This window comes from Erithacus rubecula (genome assembly GCF_903797595.1).
Source record: "Erithacus rubecula genome assembly, chromosome: 3".
Taxonomy (NCBI): Eukaryota; Metazoa; Chordata; class Aves; order Passeriformes; family Muscicapidae; genus Erithacus; species Erithacus rubecula.
This window is the reverse complement of record NC_136689.1, coordinates 137,871,723-137,890,401: the sequence shown is the minus strand read 5'-3', so window position 1 is coordinate 137,890,401 and position 18,679 is coordinate 137,871,723. Positions and strand designations below refer to the sequence as shown.

At 48.9% G+C, this 18,679-nt stretch overlaps 2 protein-coding genes across 2 annotated transcripts; one reads left to right on the top strand and one right to left on the bottom strand.

The window, feature by feature from the left end:
* Positions 1-3,948: 3,948 nt before the first annotated feature.
* Positions 3,949-7,671, bottom strand: LOC306800228 (leucine-rich repeat-containing protein 14-like). The gene is made up of 3 exons (XM_079302173.1): positions 6,638-7,671; positions 5,914-6,537; positions 3,949-4,912 (listed from the first exon to the last, which is right to left on the bottom strand). The coding sequence occupies exons 1-3, from the start codon at positions 6,928-6,930 to the stop codon at positions 4,357-4,359; spliced, it is 1,473 nt and encodes a 490-aa protein (XP_079158299.1). The 5' UTR covers positions 6,931-7,671; the 3' UTR covers positions 3,949-4,356.
* Positions 7,672-14,096: 6,425 nt separating this feature from the next.
* On the top strand, positions 14,097-17,938 carry LOC306800108 (leucine-rich repeat-containing protein 14-like; the record flags this gene model as incomplete). Its single annotated transcript, XM_079301897.1, has 2 exons — positions 14,097-14,623; positions 16,126-17,938. The coding sequence occupies 2 exons, from the start codon at positions 14,097-14,099 to the stop codon at positions 16,598-16,600; spliced, it is 1,002 nt and encodes a 333-aa protein (XP_079158023.1). The 3' UTR covers positions 16,601-17,938.
* Positions 17,939-18,679: the final 741 nt, after the last annotated feature.

Here is an 18,679-nt window from a genome sequence, read left to right as displayed (position 1 = left end):
TTTAGGAGGGTCCTGACATTTTGATGTATCCTTGGAGAGGTTTTTGGGGTACTGGGGTTGTCTCTGGGTTGCTTTTGGATTGCTGGGGGGTTCTTTCGAGTGGTTTTGAGGGGTCTGGAAATAGGGGGGGATTTGGTTTAGGGGAGTCCTGGGTTTTCTTGGGGTGTCTTTGGGGTCATTTTGGGGTCTGAGGAGCTCCTTCGGTTGTTTAGGGAGTCCCCAGAATGGGACAGATTTGTTGTAGGGGGCCTAGAAATTCCTGGGGATTTTTGGCGTGACTTTGGAGTGGTTGTGAGGCTCCCACAGTTGGCTTTGGGTTGCTGTGGGATTTCCAGTGTGGTTTAAGGGATCCCTGGAATGAGGGAGTTTGGTCCAGGGGGGTCCTGAGGCTTTTTTGGGGTGTCCTTGGGCTTGTTATTTGGTCGTTGACGTGGGTTTGGGATGGCCTGGAATGAGGCAGGATTGGTTTAGGGGGGTTCTGAGCATTTTTGGGGTGTCCCTGGAATAGGAGAGGTCATTTTTGGGACTCCAAGAAGTATTCCAGGGAGTCTGCAAGAGTCTTTGGGACTGTTAGGTGATCCCTGGAGTGAGTGGGATTGGTGGGTACCAGGGTTTTTGGGATGTTCTTGGGGTAGTTGAGGGGGTCCTTGAGGTGGTTTTGGGGTACCAGGCTTCCATTTGGGGTGATTTGGGGATCCCTGATATGAGGGGGACTGAGAGGATACTGGGTGTTTTTGGAATATCCCTGAGAGTGCAAATGGGTCCCTGCTCAGGAAGGTAGTAATAATAATGATAATAATAGTCATAATAATAACAATAATTGCAAGAAGAAGGAGGAGAATTCCTCCCAACTCCCATCCCCTGGCCAAGTGCCACTTCATAATAGGTCTGAGGCTCTGGATCTAGTGAGTCAGCCAGATGATTTAGATGAAAATTATCTGCCCAGTGAGCCTCCCAAATTGTGAGATCAGCACCTGTCCTGGCCCCTCAGTTTGGGAAGGACGTTGAGACGCTCGAGCGCGTCCAGAGGAGGCAACGAGGCTGGAGAGGGGCTGGAACACAAACCCTGTGAGGAACGGCTGAGGGAGCTGGGCTTGTTGAGCCTGGAGAAAAGGAGACTCAGGGGTGACCTTCTCACTCTCTACAGCTCCCTGAAAGGTGGCTGTGCTCAGGTGGGGTTGGTCTCTTCAGGCAACAACTGAGAGATCCACAGGACACAGCCTCAAGCTGCATCAAGGGAAAATTAATTGGCCAGTATGAAAAAGTTTTTTGTGTAAAGAGTGACCAAGTACTGGAATTGTCTGGCCGAGGAGGTGGTGGAGTCACCAACGCTGGATGAGTTTACAGAAGACTGGATGTGGCATTTGGTGCCATGGTCTAGTTGAGGGGTTGGGGCAGGGGTTGGATTCAATGATCTTCAAGGTCTCTTTCAGCCCAGTGATTCTGTGATTTCTGTGAAAACTGCCTCACATCCCAAAAAAGCCCAAATATCAAAAAACCTCAAATTCCCAAAAAACCTCAAATTCTCAAAAAACCCCTCTAATCTCCCCAAAAATCCAAAATCCCCTAGAAAACCCCAAATACCATATTCCACCCTGAAAAAACAGCAAACCCTAAAAACTCCAAATCCCCAAAAAAACCGTAACTCCCAAAAAAACCTAAACCCCCCTAGAAAAAACATATTCCCAAAAATCAAATAATAACAATAATAAAAAAAACCAGCCTAAATCTGGGGATCCTGAAGCTTCAAAACCTCCACAAGAAATAAAAATCTCCCGTTTTCTCCACACCTGTGTATGGTGATGCACGTAATAAAAACATTTGCGGGTTCCAGGTCCCTTCCACTGTCCCTGCAGGTACCGGGGTCCCCACCCTGATGGCGACAGCCACCGGCGACCCCCGGCACGGCCGGGCCACCTCCCTGTCGCGACAGGCGACAGCGACAGCAGCGCCACCGGCGCCACCCGGATGTGGCCAATGGGGAGCGGAATGTGTGCGCACCTCGGGTGCTGCGGGGGGAAAAGGGTCTGGAGAGGAAATGGAATTGGAATAAAAGTGGATCCTGCCATTATAGGGGTGCCTATAGATCTCCTGACCCTATAGAGCCCCCAGATCGCCCTACAGACCCCCCCCCGAGCTTCCCTATAGCGTCTCGTGCCTGTACAGAGCCTCAGCGAACTCATATAAATCCCCTATAGGCGGCTCCTGGCGCTGTGTGCCCTCATGGATCCCCTATAGATGCCCCCCCCACCTTCTGTTTCCCGCCATTTTCCCCTCGAGGCCCTCAGGGCCCCACAGGCACCGGGAGAAGCAGCGGGATGAGGGAAAAAGTTGAAAAATGAGGCGGAATAATATCGGGACGAGGCAAAAATCACGGGGATGAGGTAAAACAACACCTGGGATGAAATGGGAAAATATCGGGATGAGGGAAAAAGTACCAGGATGAGGGGAAAAAACGTTAAATGAGCAGGAAGCGATAACAAAATGAGGCAGGAGAATACTGTGATGAGGGGGGAAACACCAAAATGAGGGGAAAATACCAAAAATGAGTGGAAAAAGCAGATGACGGGAAATATGCCAAATTGTGCTGTAAAATGAGGACGTAAAGATGAGAAATGAGGGGGAAAAACACAAAACATGAGGAACAAAACCAAAGGAATGAGGTCTGAAATTCCAAAATTAGGTGGAGAACCATTGGTAAGAAGTGGTGAAACACCAAAATGAGGCAGGAAACCACCAGGATTAGGGGGAAATCTCTAAAATGTGGTAAAACCCCACAAAAGTGAGGCAGAAAAACATCAGGTCTTGGCAGAAAAACACTGGGATGAGAGGGGAAATAGAAAAATTAAAAAGAGTGGAAAAAAACAGAATAAGACCCAAAAAACCAAGATGAGCTGGAAAAACACCAGAATGAGAAGGAAAATATTGGGATAAGGCAAAAAAAAAAAAACCAAAATGCGGTGGAAAACAACCATAATAAAGGGGGGAAAATAATGGAATGGGGGAAAATCCTGCAATGAGGTAGAAAATGAAAAAATGAGGTGGAAAAACACTGGGATAAGGAGGGAAAACACCAGGATGCCAAGCCTGCCAAATTGAGATGGAAAAACAGTGGTACAAAGTGAAAAAAAAACAGAATGCGATGGAGAACTACCAGGATTAGGTGGAAAAACTCCAAAGTAAGGTTGAAATGCAGGAAATAACGGAGGATTCAGGGATCATGAAAAGGATCAGGAAAGATCCGCCAGTAAATCCCGACCGGGCACGACAGACTCAGGATCTGGGATAGGATGAGTTTATTTCCAATGGGATCAGAGCAGGATAACAAGACCCCAAATCCAATTTTTCTTTCCCCAGTTCACTCTTTCCCAGCTTTCCCCTCAATCCCTCCAGCAACGATGGGAGCCGGGGCCATCCCAGGGGAGTTTTCCATGGATTTCTCAGTGACTCTGTCCTAAGGTCAGGGCATTTTCCAACACAAATCCATCCCACAGCAAGAGTTTTCCATGGATTTCCCCAATGTGTCGTTCCCACAGAAGACAATTCCTGATGAACTTGTCCAAGGGGTCAATACGTCGGGAATATCCTGCTGCAAAAGATTCCTGCCAGGAATCTGCTCTTTTTTCCATGGATCCACAGATCACTCCCAAGATCAAGCTCCAGGATGAGCTTCCCTTTGGATGCGCCATGGAATTTTCGGAATTTCCACTTCAGCACCGTGGAATCATCTCTGGAGTCATTCTTTTCCCAAACTGCTGCTCCAGAATTCCAGCTGTGCTATGATTGGTTTCTTCTGACTTCATTCTTATTCCAGAGGTGTCGCTGCAGTTCCCAATAGGATTGGCTGGACACAGGAGAAGTGTCCGGCTGCTTCCTGTGGAATCCAGCTCTGGAGCCTCTAGAAATTTGGCCATGCAAAGCCAATCCTTATGGAAAAAAATATGGAAAAATGATGAAATGGATTGAAAAAATAATGGGATGAGGAAGAAAAATACCAGGATGGGCTAAAATAACATCAGGACAGGCTGGAAAAAAAATGAAATGAGGACAAAAATACTGGGATGGGGGGGAAATTATCAGGATGAGGGGAGAAATACTTGGGAAGGAAAAACCTCAAAATGTGGCAGAAAAGCTACAAAACCAGGGAAAAATCTAAGAACGGGGTGGAAAAACACCAGAATGAGGCAAAAAGCTAAAAAATCCAAGCAGAAGAGCACCAAAATTAAAGGAAACCACTGGAATGAGGTGGAAAAGCATTGGGATGAGGCAAAAAACAGTCAGCTTTTGGGAAGAAGGTGGCAGCACTCTTCTGCGATGGAAACTCTGAGCTTTTTCCGTCTCCAAGGTTTTCACAAATCACAAAGAGAAATAGTCCAGGGCTCTGTGGCCATAAGGGTTGTAAGTCCAGATGAGGTCGATTCTTTTGGAATTTGCTAAGATTTGGGAAAACTCCGCCTTGGCCGCTGCAAAAAGCTCCTTATCCTTTACAAAATTTCGTCTAGATTCTGGTGGCTCCCTCTTGTAGCAATCCACTGGGAAGGGATACACGACCTGGTGGAGATTCGGAAGCTCCAAGGTTTTCTGGAGCAGATCCTTGAGCACAGCTGTGGACAAGGGATTGCCATACAGTCCCAGGAAGCGCAGGTGGGAGCAGCCTCGGAGCATTGGAAGCAGCGCGTTCAGGTGGGAATCGGCCATGCGGCATTCCCTGAGATCCAGGTACAGCAGTGAGGCCGAGGTTTCCTCCAGGAGCAGCCGGAGCGGCTCCAGGAGGCCTTGGGAGATGTCATGGCCGCTCAGATCCAACCTTTTGAGGGCTGGAGCGTGGAAACTTTGGGAGAGGAAGGCGAGGTCGGCGGGAACGAGGGAGCAGAAGGCCAATTCCAAGCTTTCCAATGGAGCCTGGAGGTCGCTGGCAAGAGGGAAAAGGGAGAGGTGAGGCCCTAGGGAGGATTAGTGGGAACTGGGAATGTCAGGACTCCTGGGGGAAACGTGGGGAATGAGAGCTGGGATTGCATCTGTGGAATTGTGGGATGGGTGAAGTTGGAAAGGAGCTCCAAGAACATCAAGTTTGACCCCTGAAAATCCTGGAATTTTGCAATTATGGGATCTTGGAATTACAGAGCAATTGAACCACTGAGGTTGGGAAAAATCTTCGAAACCATTAAATTCAAGCTTTGAGAAACATGGAATTACAGGATCACGGAACCATGTAATGATGGAATGACTGAAGTGGGGAAATATCTCCAAGACTCATCGAGTTTTACTCTTGCGAATATTGGAATATTTGAATGAGACAGGGATGGAGTTATGGAATGGCTGACGTTTGGAAAGGTCTCCCAGACCACCAAGTTTGACTTCTGAAGATCCTGGGATTTTGGAATTATGGGGTCATGGAATCACAGATTAATGTAAACACTGAGATGGGGCAACATCTCCAAGACCATCAAGTTCAAGCTTTGAGAATCATGCAATTATGGGATCATGGAATCATGGAGTCCTGGACTATTGGGACCCTGGGATCATGGGAACCTGGGATCCCTAAGGTTGGAAAATATCTCAGGGACCATCGAGCTCAAACTTTGGGAATTATGGAATCAATGATTGTGACAATGGAATCATGGGACTATTGAGATAATAAAGTCCTGGAATCATGGAGTCACTTAGATTGGAGAAGATCTCCAAGATCCTGAAGTTTCAGCCTTTGAAAATCCTGGAATTACGGAATTTTAGGATCATGGAATTATGGGATGATGGAATCATTTAGTCATGAGCTACTGGGTTAACACAATCACGGGATCATGGGAACATGGGGATAATAAATTCCTGGAATCAATGGATCCTTCAGGATGGAAAAGACCCCCAAGATCAACCCCCGGAGTGTGGGAAGGCCTCTCTCTGAGGGGAACTCACCAGAGGATCTGGCGTAGATTCCCAGAGAGCCGGGAGGATCCCAGGTTGAGCTCCCGGAGGCTGGTCAGCATTCCCAGCTTTCTGGCCACGCAGAGGATTCTGATGTCCGATTCCGTTGTCAGGTGCCGCACGTCCACCTTGCTGTGCTGCAGCTTGAGGCTGCGCAGCTCTGGGAAACGCGAGAGGTGCGGCAGGATCACCAAGAGCCCGCTCAATCCCAAATTTCGGAAGTGCAGATCCACCCTCCGAACACATGAAGGATCCAGAGATTTCAACAAAGTCAAGATCTCGTATGCTGAGATGTACTTGGCTTGGAATTCGTGGCACTTGAGGCGCAGCGGGCCAGCAGCTCCAGCTTGAAGTGCGTCACGCAGGATCCCGTAGGACCTTCTGTTAACGACAAGGTCGGCGTGGACATCCACGCCTGGAGACCGCAGAGCGGCTGTGGCGGCCCCGGAGCGGCCTTTGAGCCGCTTGGATGTGCGCCTCTGGCATTGCGGCTCGTGCTTGGACAGCTCCACACAAGCCTTGGCCAAAGCCTCGGTGCTGGACCAGCTGGTCAACGAGGCAGGAATACAGCCGGACATGGAATCCGAGAGTCTGGTCATGTCCAGCACACGCAAGCTGGAAAACACAGTAAAAAACCATCAGAAAAACACGCAAGAATGGATGGAGGAATTGGAGGGATGGAGGTTGTGGCCATGCTGGAATTCCCAAAACCCACCTGGAATGGTGGCCACGCTCATCCAGCTCCCGTTTGATCTGCGCTACCACGGCCTGGATGATGGCCTCGACACAGTCAATGCAGGTACGATCCCTGAGCAGCTCCCGGTGCCCCACGAGCCGCTGGAATTGGAGCACCGGGAAGGGCCAAGTGTCCACCAACTCCCGCAGGACCAGGGGCCTTCCATCCAGGAATGCCGCTTGGAAAAGGGCGGGATAGAGATGGGGGGGAAGAGCGGGAAGAGGGCGCTGGGCGACGATGCGGCGGGCGCAGAGGAAAAGGAGAGAATCCATGGATTCTGGGGCGCTGGGAAATTAGGTGAAATTAAGAGGACCCCCAGGATGGGGAGGAACCAGGGGAGAATTCCAGGGAAACTCCGAATCCAAGGATATCCCGAAGAAAAGGGAAGATGTGGGAGGACGTGGGGGCGGTGTTGTGAGGGTACCCCAAGCGCACCTCCCTAAGACGGGGATCCCAGAGTACCCTCACCCCACCAAGGCTACCTGAAAAATCCTCCAAGGATCCCAAACCCCTCCGGGAATCTCGCAATTGCCAAAAGGATCCCCAAATTATCCCCAAGTCCCCTCAGGGATCCCCAAAACCGGCGCCGCCACCCCCGCCAAACATGGCGACCCCCCCACCTCCAGCTCGCAGCCCCTACTCTCCCCCAGCCCGTATGGAAGCTCAACTTCCGTGTCTGCGCGTTGCAGCAGCCAATCAGCGAGCGAGACCCACCCTGAAGGCGGGATATTTTATTTTAATTGGTCACTGCAGCTGTCAGTCTTTGCTTTTCTACATTCTCATTGGCTCAAGAGGGATATGCGCGGACGCTTCAACATCCCGACTTTCCCTTTGCTCAAACCGCTGTCAATCACTAATCGCTGCCTTTGTTTTGGCTGGCGCTGGGCGGGAGCGGGAGGTTCGCTCTGAGGCGACTCTGGAATCCCTGCTGTGCCTCCCTCCATCCCTATCCCGATCCCTCACGCCAGACCTCGATCCCAACTACAGATCCCAAATCTCGATCCCGGTTTCCACGGCCACGGAGCGGCTGCAGGAGCTGAAGGTGCTGCTGAAGCGCTGGGAAGCGGAATTCCTGCGGGAACGGCGGCGGAAACCCAGCCAGGTGCTCCTGAGGGGCCGCGGCGGGAATTTGTGAGAGGGGAAATCCCTGGAATCAAGAGGGGGCTGGTTTAGGGGTGTCCGGGATGATTTTGGGGTGCTGCAGGGACTTTGGGGGGTTCTGGATTGGGGAATTTGTTTTAGAGTGATTTGGCTTGTTTTGAAGTGTCCTCGGACGGGTTTTGGGGTGCTTGGGGTGAAATGGGGCACGTTTGGTTTAGGGGATTGTGGGGTGTCCCTGGTATGGGAGGTGGAGGGCGTATTTGGGGGTACCTGGGGTGGTTTAGGGGGGTCTGTGAGATTCTTTGAGTTGGTTTAGGGAGTCCCTGGAATGGGGAAAAGTTTGATTTAGGGAATCCTGGGGATTTTTTGGGTGTCCTTGGGGTGGTGCAGGGGATTCTTGAGGTGGTTTTCAGGTGCTTGGGGTTGGTCTTTGTGGTGGTTTGGGCTCCTTGAGTTTGTTTAGAGAGTCCCTGGAATGGGAGGGAGTTGGCTTAGGAGAACCTTGGAGATTTTGGTGTGTCCTTGGGCTGTTTTTGGGGTGCTGGGGTAGTCTTTAGAGTGGTTTTGGGAGATCCTGAAATGAGGGGAGTTGTCTGGGGGGGGGTCCGTGGTTTTTTACGATGTCCTTGGGCTGGTTTTGTGGTCTTTGGGCTGGCTATGGGGCCTGGAATGGGGCAGCTTAAGTTCAGAGGGGTTCTGAACATTTTTGGGGTGTCCCTGGAATGGGAGGAGTCAGTTTTTAGGCTCCCTGAGGTGTTTTGGGGGGTCTGAGAAAGCCTTTGGGGTTGTTAGGGGATCCTTGGAGTGAGTGGGATTAGTTTAGTGGGGTCCTGGCATTTTTGGGGTGTTCTTGGGGGGGCTGAGGGAGTCCTTGAGGTGCATTTGGGGTACCAGAGTGGTCTTTGGGATGATTTGAGGACAATTGCAATGAGGAGCACTGGTTTGGAGGAGTACTGGGGTTTTTGGGGTGTCCTTGAGAGTGGTTTATGGGTGCTGGCGGTGTCTTTGGGGTGGTTTTGTGTGTCCAGGGAATGTAGCAGGTTTGGTATAAGGGGGTATGAGGTTTTTTTGGGGTGTCCCTGGAATGGGAAAGGGGAATATTTGGGGATCCCTGGGGTGTTTGAGGGGGTCTTAGAGAGTCTTTGAGGGTGTTTAGCAGTCCCTGGAATCAAGGTGATTGGTTTAGGGGCTCCTGGGGCTTTTGGGGTGTCCTTCAGAGTGGTTTTTGGGGTGCTGGTGGTATCTTTGGGGGGTTTTTTTGGTCTGGGGGGGTCCTTGGGTTGCTTTTGGGAGTCTCTGGAATGGGACAGGTTTGGTTTAGGGGGGTCCTGGTGGTTTTTGGGGTGTCCCTGAAATGGGGCAGGGTTCCATATTTGGGGTTCCCTGACGTGTTTTAGGGGGTCTGAGAGAGTCTTTGGGTGTGAGGTTTCTCCAATAGAGAATTAACACCTGTATTATTTCTACTTTTGACCCAATAACTAGATTCCCATGATCCTTAGTCACACTAACTGACTAACCAGAAACTACTACCTGAAAACCATGAAGAAGGAAGAAGAAGAAAGATGAACAAAGAAAGAGACACCACCCAAAATCCTCCATCTTGTCCCAACCCTATTTCCTATACTACACAAACCTCAAATTTAAAACCCATCACCCTGTGAAAGGACAGACTTCTAATTCACTACACACTCATGATTTCTACTTCATCACTCATATTTAAAAGCTCTCCCCAAGGGCCTCAGGACAAAAGCAGTGTTTTCCAGGGATTCTGTGCCAGAAAGCCCAGAAAGCTAAAAAAGTCAAAATTTCTGGGATCCAACATTTCAGGTTGTTAGGGGATCCTTGGAATAAGTGGAATTGGTTTTTGGGGGTCCTTGGGTTTTTTTGGGGTGTCCTTGGGGTGGTTTTGGGTTATCAGGGGTGTCTTTGGAGTGATTTGGAGATCCCTGCAATGAGGGGCACTGGTTTGGGGGGCTACTGGGTGTATTTGAGGTGTCCTTAAAGGAGGATTTTAGGGTTGTGGGGGAGTCTTTGGGATGGTTTTGAGGTCTCAGAGGGTCCTTGGGTTGGTTTTTGGAGTCCCTGGAATGGATCAATGGTTTGTTTCAGGGGGTCCTGGTGTTTTTGGGGTGCCCCACAGTGACCCAGAGCAGGCAGGCAGGCAGGGCTGCAGGTTTGCACACTAGTGAGGTTTGCTGTGTGCTGTTTGCTGTTTCTATTGCCTGCTTGGTTTGGGGGTTTCTGTTAGGAATGCTTTCTACACCATGGAAAACTGGGGTTGGTATAAGTGAGTGTAACCAAATGGAACCCTGAGAAAAGGATGAGTCTGTGCAGAGCCATTCCTGCCCGCAGTGTTTGAGCTGATCAGTGGTTCCAGGGCTCTGTGGTGTGAACAGCTGAACGATCTCCTTTCACTGCTGCCTGTGGGAAATGGATTTGAAGAGAGTTTTTAGGACCTCACAGAAGGCTCAAAATTCTCACAAAAATTCAAGGTGGACCATGTAGCATCAGACAGCTCACTGTGACAGCACCTGTTGTTCAAAAATCCATCAAGAGAAAACATAGAGAGAAAAAAGGTGGCCCATCCTTATAAAGAAAAGTGGAATAGCAATTTCAAACCCTGGGGCCCTGCAAAACCAGTTACATGAGCTTTATTTCTGCCTCGACTTGCCTCAGGTGAGGCATTGAAACAATTCTACTGAGTGGGGAGTTGGCTGAGTAAGGTAATTGCTATTGGTGACATGATGACAGATGTCAGTGCTGTCAGACATGAAATCTCACAGAACAGAACCACCATTGATTTTATTTTACTGGCACATGAGCGTGGTTGTGAGGATTTTGAAATTTCTAAGTTGTATAAACTTGTCTGACCATTCAGTGTCCATCCACAACCACCATCAGAAACGGAGAGATTGAACAAATCCAATTAAAACAAACGATGGAAACACCCCCCAAGCTGTGCCACAGCCCTGTTTGCCAACTCTGGGTCACCATGGGACACCCCAAAAAGTCCCAGGACCCCCCTGGAACAAACCTGCTCTGATAGAATCTGAGTGGGAGATGGAGACTTGAGATGGCTCTTAAGATGCTGTGTATGGCCCAGACGAGGTCACAGCAGTTGGGGGTCGTGGGTGGGGCTGGAGCTGCTGCCTGTGCACAAGCCGTGTGTGCTGAAGCCCCGTTCCGTTCATGTTACAAAGCATCGCATCTCTTTCTCTGCTGTGCATCCTATTGCAGAACAACCAATCAGCAGCTCACATGATACCTTTTATATTTACATAGAACTTATCAAAACCGTTAAAATTACCATCTTATGTTAGTCATTAGGCAATCATTTGAGTTAGTAGTTACATGTTAAAGTTTGAGACTTGTTTTTGCAGTGGAAATTTCTTCTAGCTTTGGTAAAAAAACCTCTTTTTGTCTGCTTATGCTTTTTTGCTTGGTAGAAAACATGCCTTATTTGAAGAAGACTTAACCTTTTGTTTAAAACCTGCTTAGTCTGTGGACTTTAGTCATAAAACTCTTTCTAAGTCGACTAAACCTTGGTTCTCTCAGCTGTTACAGACAACAGGCCCTGAAAGCATCTTTTATATCTATCTTTCTGTAGAACCTTCTGTATAAATGTAAAACTTCTCCACTAAATTTTCATCCTTCCCGACACTGCCACATTCCAGGCATTCCCAAAACCACTTCAGGGACACCCCAAAAAAAACAGGACACCCCCCCCCAAATTCCCCCCACAGCTGCACCATCTCAAGGACTTCCTCAACTACCCCAAGGACATCCAAAAAAGCCCCAGTACCCCCCAAAACCAATTCCTCTAATTCCAGGGACCCCGAAAACACCTCAAACACTCTCAAAAACCCCAGGGACCCCCAAATCTTCCCCACCTCCATTCCAGAGACACCCCAAAAAAACCCATACCCCCTTTAAAAAACCTGACCTATTCCAGGAACTCCCAAAACTCCCCAAAGACACGCCCAGCACTACAAAAAACACTCCAAGGAAACCCCAAAATCACCCAGTACCCACCTAAACAAATCCCCCTCATTGCAGGGATTCTGAAATGACCCCAAAACCCCCTCGAGGACCCCCTCAACCACTTCAAGCACATTCCAAAAAGCACAAGGACTCCCCTAATCCAACCTACCCCCATTACAGGGATTCCATAAAGAAAACCTCAGACCCCCTAAACCACCCCATAGAGCCCCAAATATTCCCCTCCCCCAGTCCAGGGACACCCCAAAACCCCCAGGTCCCCTCTAAAAGAAACCTCCCCGATTTCAGGGACACCCAAAACCAACCCAAACACACCAAAACCCCCAAGATCCCCAAAACCGAATCCCCCATTACAGGGTCCCCTATAAACCGCCCTAAAGACCCCCCAGAACCCTTAAAACCATTTTAAAAGACACCCCAAAAGCCTCTGGATCCCCCCAAGCCAATCCCCCTCATTCCAGGGACCTCCTAAACCACCCCAAAGACCCCAAAACCAGCCCAAGTACACCCCAAAAAATCCAGGACCTTTATAAACCAACTCCCCCCATTCCAGAACCCCCGTAAAGTACCCTAAGGACCGCGGGAAGCGGGGTCGGGGATCGGGTTCGGCAATCGGAACTGAGGGAGGCTCAGCAGGGACCCCAGAGTCGCCTCAGAGCGAACCTCCCGCCCCCTCTTAGCGCCAGCCAATAGGGAGACAGAGATTAGTGATTGGCAGCCAGTAAGCCAATGAGAAGGAAGTGTCAAGGCATCCGCCTATGTCGCATTGAGCCAATGAGAATCAAGTCCCTATTGACAGACAGGTGTGGCAGCCTATTAAATGTTAGGAATGCGCCTCCGGGGTGGGTCTCGCTGGCTGATCAGGCGGAAGTGGAGCTTCCGAGCGGCCTGGGGGCGACGGGGGGAGCACCATCCCGCGGGAGCGGCAGGGCCGGTTTTAGGGATTGCTGAGGGGACTTTGAGATAATTTGGGCATCCGTGTGAGAGTTTCAAGATTCCCGGAGCGGTTTGGATCCCTTCGGGGATTTTGGATGGCCCTGGTGGGGTGAGGGTACTCCGGGATCCCCTTTCTAGTGAGCTGCGCTGGGGGTACCCTCACAAGCCTGCCCTCACGTTCTCCTACAGCTTCCCTTTTCTTCGGGATATCCTTGCATTCGGAATTTCCCTGGAATTCTCTCCTGGTGGTTCCTCATCCTGGGTGTGAATAGCGGAAAAACTCTGTATAACCCACAAAGGAAGTTTTAAAAGTAGGTATGTATTTATTCACTGCTGAGGTGCATGGGGGACGGCTCCTCCAAAACCATGCACACCTTTGGCAACCTGCGCCTCTCCTTTTATTCTCTACAAACTGAGACTACACAATACGCCTAATAAGCATACATTGCCTGTCTCCGCTTCATATTAAAATTAACTCCACACCTCTTTATGGCTGCGCATTGTTCCTTTTTGTTTGCTCTGGTGTTCATCTGAGGGTCTTTGGGATGAAGTAAATAGTCTTTCTCTCAGAAGAACTTTTCACTTTCCTCCGTGTTCATGCTCTCTTTTTCATCCTTTGCTCATCTTCTGGACTTTGATATCAGTTTTCCTGGTTTCAGGGGTCTGAGGACCCCCTTATCCTGTGGTGCCTTTTTCCTTGCATCCTTGTGCACTCCAGCTCTTGACCTCACCTTGGAGCCTTGCTGTGCTTCTGTTCTTATTAGCACTGTAAATTACAGTAAACACATAGTTTTGTCAGCCCCTTTTGTAGTCAAAACATTTCTTGATGTTAGGGTTTTAATTCTCAATTTCTCTGTCTCAGGGGTTCATTTTCACCTACTTCCCACAGCCCCCCAGAATCCATGGATTCTCTCGTTCTCCTCTGTGCCCGCCGCGTTGTTGCCCTGAGCCCTCTTCCTGCCCTTAGCGACCTTGCCCCCAATCTCTATCCCCTCCTTTTCCAATTGGCATTCCGGGATGGAAAACCCCCGGTCTTGCGGGTTTTGGTGGCTGCTTGGCCTTTACCGGAGCTCAACTTCCAGCGGCTCATAAGAGACCGGGAGCTGCTCCAGGGTCGCACCTGCATTGACTGTGTCCAGGCCGTGATCCAGGGCGTGGTGGCGCAGCTCCGGCGCGTGCTGAAAGACCCCCGCCGCCATTACAGGTGGGTTTTGGGAATTCCAGCATGGCCACAACCTCCATTCCTTCAATTCCTCCATACTCATGGGCTTTCCTGATGGTTTATTCCTGTTTTTCCAGCCTGCGTGTGCTGGACGTGACTGGACTCCCAGATTCCGTGTCCAGCCGCACTCTGACCGAGTTCCCCATCTGGTCCACCACCAGGGCATTGGCCAGCGCTTGCATGGAGTTAGCTGCGCACCAGCAGGAACTCCAGAGGCGCAGATCTGTGCGGCGTGGAGGCCGATCTAGAGCCACTAGGGACACGGCCCTGCTGCAGCCTTCAGGCGTGGATGTCCATGCCGACCTGTGTGTCGACAGCTTGTCCTCTGTGATTCTGCAAAATGCTCTCCAGGCTGCGGCCTCTGGCCCACTGCGCCTCAAGTGCCGCGTATTCAAAGCCAAGCGTGTTTTGGCATTTGAGATCATGAGTTTGTTGGAATCTCTGGATCCATCCTATGTGCGAAGGTTGGATCTTCGCGTCAAAAGATTGGGATTGACCGAGTTCTCAAAGATCCTGGGACAACTCTCGCGCTTCCCAGAACTACGCAGCCTCAAGCTCCACAACAGCAATGTGGACGTGCAGCGCCCGACACTGGAATCAACCATGGAATCCCCCTGGCTGGTCTGGCAGCTGGGAATTCCGACCAGCTTCCAGGAGCTCAGCCTGGGATCTTCCAGGCTCCCTGGGAATCTTCACCAGATACTCCGGTGAGTTCCCCACAGAGGGGATCTTGGCGCGCTCTGGGGCGATTCCCATGGGTTGGGCATAGAGATCTTGAGGGTCTTTTCTAACCTGAGTGATCCTGTGGTTCCAGGATTTCATTATTCCAGTGTTCCCATGATTCTCTTATCCCAATAGTTTGTGACTCCATTGTCTCATAATTCCATTATCCTAGAATTCCATGATTCTAGGATTCTCAAAAGCTGAACTTTGGGATCTTGGTGGTGGTCTTTTCCAACCTTAGTGCTTAGTGATCCCATGATTCCAAGATTTCATTATCCCAATATTCCCATGATCCCATCATTCCATTATCCCAGTAGTTCATGACTCAGTAATTCCGTCATCCCTTAATTCCATGATCCCAAAATTCCCTAATTCCTGGATTCTCAAAGGCTGAACTTTATGATCTTCATGATCTTCTCCAATCTTAGTGACCCATGATTCCGGGATTTCATTATCCCAATATTCCCATGATACCATTATTCCAATCCTTGATTCTAGAATTCCCAAAGTTTGGGCTCAATGGTCCCTGACATCTTTTCTAACCTTAGTGATACCAGGTTCCCATGGTCACATTATGCCAATAATCTAGGACACCATGATTCCATGATCTCATAATTCCTTGATCCCATAATTCCTTGATTCCAGGATTCCCAAAGGTTGGATGTGCTGATCCTGAAGCCTTTTCCAACTTTAATGACTTCATGACCTTGTAATTCCATGATCCCATAATTCCATGGCTCCCTGATCCCAATATCCCTTGAACCCCATAATTCTATAACTCTTTGATTCAAGACCCCATAACTCCACAATTGCACAATTCCCTGTCTCCATAATCCCACAAATCTATGATTCTTAAAGCTAGAACTTGATGGTCTTGGAGAATTTGCCTAACCTTAGCCATTCCAGTATTCCATGGTGCCATAATTCCAAAATCCCAGGATTTTCAGGGGTCAAACCCCATATTTGTGGAGCTCTTTCCCAACTTCAGTCATTCCATTATTCCACAATTCAATTTTACCATTCCATGACCCCTAGATTCAATAATTCCATAATTCCCATAGCTTGAACCTGATGTTCTTGGAGACCTTTCCTAAGCTCTGACATTCATAACTTCATGACTCCTTCCTTCCAAAATCCCAGGATTTTCTGAGGTCAAACGTGATGAGACTTGGAGCTCTTTCCCAAATTCAGTCATTTATCAATTCCATGTCTCCATGATCCCATAATTCCATGAATCTCACACCTTGAAGTCAATGTTTTTGGAGCTCTTTCCCAACCTCACCCATCCCACCATCGCACAGATGCAATCCCAGCTCTCATTCCCCACATTTCCCCCAGGAATCCTGACATTTCCAGCCCCCACAAATCCTTCCTTAGGCCTCACCTCTCTTTTCCCTCCTGCCAGTGACCTCCAGGCTCCGTTGGAAAGCTTGGAATTAGCTTCCTGCTCCCTCCTTCCTAGTGACCTTGCTTTCCTCTCCCAAAGCTTCCACGCTCCAGCCTTCAAAAGCTTGGATGTGAATGGCCTTGATGTCTCCAAAGGCCTCTTGGAGCTGCTCCAGCTGTTCCTGGAGAAAACCTCGTCCTCGCTGCTGCACCTGGATCTCAGGGATTGCCGCATGGCCAACTCCCATTTGAAGGCTCTGCTCCCGACGCTCCTGCGCTGCTCCCGCCTGCGCTTCCTGGGGCTCCACGGCAATCACCTGTCCACGGACGCGCTCAAGGATCTGCTCCAAAAAATTCTGGAGCTGCCAGATCTCCATCTGGTCGTGTATCCCTTCCCTGTGGATTGTTACAAGCTGGCCCGCCTGGAATCTGATTTCGATTTTGTACCGGATGAGGAGCTTTTGGCAGTGGCCACAGTAGAGTTTTCCCAAGTCGTGGCGAATTCCGGAAGAACCGACCTTGACTGGACTTACAATCCCGACGGCCATGACGTCCTGGACTACTTTTCCTTGTGATTTGGGAAAGTCTTGGAGGCAGGAAACGCTTGGAGCCTCCAATGCGGTAAAGTGCTGCTGCCTTCTTCCTACAATCCAGGCTCTTCCACGTAATCCTGGTGCTTTTCTGTCCCATTCCGGTGCTTTTTTTCCATTCTGGTGCTTTTCTGCCTTGTTTTGTTCATTTTCCATCTCATCCAGATGTTTTTCCACCCCATCCCAAGACTTTTCCCTGGTTTTGTAGCTTTTCTCCCATGTTTTAAGGTTTTTTTTCACTTAAGTACTGTCGTTCTCAATTTGACATCGATGGCAAACCTTTATTATTAAACTCGAAATAGAGCCCGGGCCATCGCGCCTCGACAGAAGCAGTGGTACCCAATCAAATGGTTCTGGTACCTCAGTCACTCATCCCTCAGCCAACCATTCCTCAGATGGTTCCAGCTCAATCCTCTCATGTGCAAGGTTGGAACTGGCCTCCTCAAAATTGATGCACCTTTCAAATAATTTTTGTTATGAAAACATTCCTACTGGAAATACTGGTTCCTTTCAACAAAGACAAGATGTTTTGCTTATAGCCAAGGCGAGCAACAAAATTTTTGGGCTTCCAGTCCTTCCAGCTGTTGCTTCAGTAAATTGTCAGGACGAGCTGATGATTTTAGTGCTTGCATTTAATGTTCCCATGGTAATTCCACCAAAAACACCAATAAGCTACTGCATTTCTTTTACCCATGATTACACTCAAGCATAACAACTTTCCAGAGCATCCAGTTATGTCTGTGCCGTTTGGAACCTCAGGCCCTGAGATGTTTTGGGTGCAATAGACTACAACCAGCCAAAATTGACTTGCAGCCTGATTCACTGTGGTAAAACAATTTTCATCACAGGCATGCCAGATACTGGCGCAGATGTCACTGTAATTTCGCAGGTTTTGGTCCAGCCATTGGGCTTTGGTAATTCTTACAGGTTCCCTCACAGGGGTTGGAGGTGTTACAGTGTGTTTGCAAAGTGCATCCATGATTAACATTACAGGTCCTGAAGAAAAGACTGCAACAGGAAGTTCTATTTTTGTTCAGAGTCCTTTCATAGTCTGGGGGAGAGACGTGCTGTTCCCAATGGGGAGCAGGACTGGAATTAGGCCTGTGATGGAAACCATGTCAAAACCTGCCACTTTAAGGCTGAACTGGAAAACTGCTCCTCCTATAAGGATTGATCAATGGCCTTTAACAGAGAAAAAATTAAATATCCTTAAAAAATTGGTAAAGTAGCAATTTGCAACATGGTCATATGACACAGTCCCTGGAATTCACCAGTGGTCGTCATCCACAAGAAGACATTGGACTCCTGGAGGTTGCTTCATGACCTGAGGAACATCAATGAAGTGATTGAAGACACTTTTTTTGTGGAGAGTTGAATATGGGATTTGGGGTTTTGGGCGTGATTTTGTTTTTGAGGGGATTAGAGGTTTTATGGGGATTTGGGGATTTTTTGGGATTTCAGGGAGTTTACGCAGAATTCACAGAATCACTGGGTTGGAAGAGACCTTCAAGATCATTGAGTCCAACCCCTGTGGGTTCCATGACAATGCATCTTTCACACTTCCATTTCTCCAAAGAATTCGGTCTGATTTGCAATGCTATGCTTTGAAACTTTTTTCTAGCTCCATTTCTCTCTCAACAATATCTGTCCTATTCCATTTCTAAGTCAGCATTTCTTATCTCCAGGTTTGCACACAGATGGACACAGTGGGCCTTCTATCAGGCCCTGAGAACTCTCTACAAATCCATTTCCCATAAAACAGCAAAAACTTCTTGGATGGAATTGTTAATTGTTTAGATTGCCACTATAACAATCCTTGCATATAAACCTATTTTGCAAAGCTCCTTTAGCCAAGGTGCAAAACTCCATCCTTCCAACAAGTCATCTAAGCATGATCCATTGTTTTAATTGGATTTGTTCAATCTCACTGGTTTTCAAGTTGGTTGTGGACAGACACTAAGTGGTCAGACGAGTTTATACAACACAGCCTTTCAAAATCCTCACAACCATGCCCAAGTGTCAGTTAAAGAAAATCCATGGCAGCTCTGTTCTGAGATTTCATGT